The sequence below is a fragment of the Schistocerca nitens genome, chromosome 1 (genome assembly GCF_023898315.1).
Source record: "Schistocerca nitens isolate TAMUIC-IGC-003100 chromosome 1, iqSchNite1.1, whole genome shotgun sequence".
Taxonomy (NCBI): Eukaryota; Metazoa; Arthropoda; class Insecta; order Orthoptera; family Acrididae; genus Schistocerca; species Schistocerca nitens.
Genome location: NC_064614.1, coordinates 416,730,304 through 416,734,608, shown reverse-complemented (window position 1 = coordinate 416,734,608; position 4,305 = coordinate 416,730,304). Strand labels below are relative to the sequence as shown.

General features: G+C 41.0%; 1 protein-coding gene across 1 annotated transcript; it reads left to right on the top strand.

The window, feature by feature from the left end:
- The first annotated feature begins 371 nt into the window (after positions 1 to 371).
- On the top strand, positions 372 to 1,844 carry LOC126251147 (trichohyalin-like). Its single transcript, XM_049951619.1, has one exon. The coding sequence runs from the start codon at positions 372 to 374 to the stop codon at positions 1,842 to 1,844; it is 1,473 nt and encodes a 490-aa protein (XP_049807576.1).
- The last annotated feature ends 2,461 nt before the right edge of the window (positions 1,845 to 4,305 follow it).

Sequence of the window (4,305 nt, the reverse complement as noted above, 5' to 3'; positions counted from 1 at the left end):
AATTTAGGTTTGTGAGAACAGTTATATTCAGTATTCATGCATGTTATATCATTTTGGGAACTAAATGAAAGGGTTACAGGTACTGTTTGATTAGGTTTATGGTAATTAGGAGTGTTTTGGATTATTGGAGGTTATTTTGTATGACTTGTCTGGGCATTAAAAATAAACCAAAAATGTCTTCTGAAGATAGGCAGGTCTGTGAGGCAGTAATTGAAAGGAAAGGGGTAGGACAGAGAGACAGAGATGATTCAGGAATTAGTGATTGTGGATTGTCATTAGGAAGCCCATCAGCACATTCAACTAGTTATCCTGAGACACCGGGACAAGCGATGAGAGCTAGGCCAGTTTCGGAGGATGCAGATTTGCGATCGATGTTGGCGGCCTTGCTAAAAGAAAGTAGAGAGAAGGAAAAAAGGGAAGAAATATTTCGCAAATCACTAAAGGAAGATTTACAAGAGTCATTAGAAAAGAATTCACAAGAAAATAAAGAAGAAGGAAGAATACTAAGAGAATCGTTAGAGAAGCGTTTACAAGAAACTAACGCATCGTTAGAGAAGAATTCACAAGAAACGAGAGAATCACTAAAGGAAGATTTACAAGAGATCAAAACATCACAAATGAAGATGGAAGATAATTTGAAGAAGGAAATGCAGGAGTTACAAGAACGACTGAAGATGGACATCGACGAAAGAGAGAGGAAGCTACAGAAGAGCATAAACCGAGTCCAGGGAGACGTAGAGAAGGTGGAAGAAAGGTTAACAAAAAGGATAGAAGACGATATTGAAGAAACGAAGGCCGAGCTGGGAGAAAGAATCAACGAAGTGGAAACAAGTTGCAATTATCGAATCGCCGAAGTGACGCAGAGGCAGCAACAATGCCACGAGGCGGTTAGGGGGATAGAAGATAAGCAAAACCGACTAGCTGTAAATCTGCAAAACGCTATAACCATACAACGAGAAGGAGAAAAGAGGGTTGAAATGGAGGTCAAGCAGTTACAACAGGGAGTGCAGCAATTAGAAAACAAGACAGAGGAAATTGATAGACGAATTAGCAATGCCACCTTAGCCGTTGGGGAAAGTAAGGTCATTACATTGATGAGCAATGATAATCGGTGCATCCAAAGTAATACAGGGCAGAAGTTTAGACCAAAAGGAGGGTTGCACCCAAGGATATTTATGAAATGGCTAAAAGGAGTTCTTCCAGTACATCTTAAGGACTCAGACAAGATTCAATTTGCAATAGATAGAATGGAAGGTGAGGCTTTCACGTGGGGAGTCAGGAAGAAGGAAGGGACTACAAGTTATGACCAATTTGAGGAGGAATTCTTAAAGAGATACTGGTCTAAAAGCCATCAATGTGCAGCAATTGAGGACCTACTCCATCGCAAATCACTTAGTACATGGAGGGGAACGTTGAGAGAGTTTGCGGAACATTTGTGGGAATTGAACGAGACCCTGGAACAACCCCTGAGTGAGGACATAATGATATCGGCAATAAAAAGAAGGTTGAATCACAGAATGCAAGAAACTATATCCGGGAGTCTGATTGAAGATAGGGAGGCGTTGATGAAGATACTGGAACAACTGGAATCTGTTCGAGCACAGGAATACGATCAACCTAATGTTCAAAATCGAGAGGGAGGTAATGACCCAAGGAATCATTTCAATAATTCGTCTAATTATAGAGGAAGAGGTGGCGGTTATGGATACAGGAACCGTGGTGGTGGACGGCAATGGAGAAATGATTGGAGAGGAAATGAAGAACCAAGAGATCATGAGAGAAGATGGGATAGGCGAATGAATGACACGGTGCATATAGAAGAAGAGGAGAGACCGGAAAACTGAATGACACTCCAGATGAGGTCCGATCGGGAGTGAGAGCTACGAGGACCAGAATAAACCTACTGAGACATGACGATGGTGGAGACCTCAGAGAAGATCTACTAGAGGAAAGAAATGAGATTCCCAAAGAACCCAGGTTACCCATGATAGGAATCAAGTTATGTGGACTGAACATCGAAGCATTAGTTGATACAGGAAGTGAAGCATGTGCAATATCCAAAAGGTTATATGAACAGATACTAAAAGCGAAGGTTAACTTGCCTAGTTTCCCAGTGAGTGGAGTGAGGATCGTGAACGCAGTAGGTGCAAAGAGTAAACCTATTAAAGAACAAGTATTAATTACATTCGAGATAGAGGAAGAAGAATATGAAGCAACATTTTTGGTAGTTACCGGATTGAACACATCGATTATTTTAGGGATAGATTGGTTAAATGAAGTTGATGCAGTAGTGAGTTTTGATGAAGGTACTATCAAAGTTAAAGGAAGAAAGGGTGAAGAAAAGAGGTTGAAATTTGCTGAGGGGAATGCGATCGAAGAAGAGGAAGAATTCAGAAGAATAAATTTGTGTCACGAAGAGGAACCCACCACGGGATACGGGGAAGAGGAACCAGGAGCAGAAGTATTGATATACCTTGAGGGACTAGCACGAGAAGATAGACATAAAGAGGACAAGATCAGAAAAAAATTGGAGGAAATGATGCACCTAGATGAGAGGGCTAAGAAGAAATTAGCTGCAGTATTATACAAGCATTGTGGAGTATTTTCTCAACGGCCAGGTATCATGCAAGGAGTGGAGTGTAAATTAAAGATAAAGAACCACAAACCATTCAATATAAAACAGTATCCCATTCCCCAGGCAAAACGAAAAGCAGTAGATGAAGAGATACAGAGGATGATGGACCTTGGGGTTATCGAACGGGCCAATAGTCAATACAACAACCCCCTATTTGTTGTTGATAAGAAGGATGGAAAAGTGAGGATAGTTTTGGATGCCCGGACGGTGAACAAAATCATCGAACCGGAGAGGGACAAACCAGAAACTATAGAAGAACTGATTCAAAAATTCCGAGGAGCAAAGGTGCTTAGTATTATCGATTTGACGGCTGGGTACTGGCAGATACCGTTGGCCACAGAGTCTCGACAGTATACAGCATTTACTTATGGGGGAAGGTGCTATCAATTTAGAGTGTTGCCATTTGGACTTAATGTGTCAGTGTCTGAGTTTATAAGAGCGATGGATAAGATACTAGGTGAAGAGTTACTTAAAAAGGTCACTGTCTATGTGGATGATCTCTTGATAGCAAGCGAATCATGGGAAGAGCATTTGGATAGACTGGATGCAATATTGGCAGCTTTTGAAACCGCAGGAGTAACTGTAAACCTGGATAAGTCGGAATTTGGCAAACCAAGGATAAAATTTCTGGGACATATAATATCCGAGGAGGGTATCTATCCTGATCCTAGTAAATTGGAGGCTATTAGGAATTTTCCGGCTCCCCACAGTAAGAGACAGTTGCGAGCATTCTTTGGGGTTTGTGAGTTTTATAGGAAGTTTATCAAAGGACCCATGCTTAATGCACCGAATATGAGAGAAGTAACCAAGGCAAGGATGCCGTGGCATTGGAGTGCGGAATGTCAAACCGAATTTGAGAATATTAAGGAAGCGCTATATAATGCAGATATATTGTACCACCCAGATTTTTCCAAGGATTTTTATTTAGGAGCAGACAGCTCGGACTATGGACTATGGATACATTTATACCAAGTAGAGAGGAGCGGGAAAGGTGAGAGAATAAGAACAATAGCATTCGGTAGCAGAAGTCTAAATGCTTGGGAGAGAAAATATTCAATTACTGAAAGGGAAGCACTGGCCATTGTATGGGGATTTAAGCGTTTCCGATATTATTTGGCTGGGAGACATGTGAAGGTCGTGACTGACCACAAGGCCCTTACATTTCTGACTACGAGCAAATTAAGGCATAGTAGACTAACGCGATGGGCCCTAGCATTACAAGACTATGATTTCGAAATAATTTATGAACCAGGAGCAACACACATAATACCTGATGCTTTGTCAAGATTACCAGCTGACTCAAGAGGAATGTTGTTGGACAGGCCGGAAGGAGAAGGAGTTAGAATCAACCTGATGAAGGGAGTACAGTATGAAGAGTTTGTAAGAAAGTTCCTAAGGAATGTGCGCAGGGAACAAAACGAAGACGAGAAATTAAAGACAATTAAAAACAAATACAGGTGTGCAGGAGAAGAAAGAATTCGAACATTCTATTATATTCACAATGGAATACTCTATAAAAGGAACAAGGAGAGTGAAGAGAACTGGAAACTCTGTATACCAGAGCATGTGGTAGAAAAATTAATTTAGTATACGCACTATAGTAATGCGCATTATGGACCGAAAAAGTGCCTGAAAAAATTGAAATTAGATTGTGCATTCAACAACATGGG

What these genes read in the sequence shown, in the direction of transcription:
- LOC126251147 (XM_049951619.1), top strand. Translation starts at nt 372, where the DNA reads ATGTTGGCGGCCTTGCTAAAAGAAAGTAGAGAGAAGGAAAAAAGGGAA.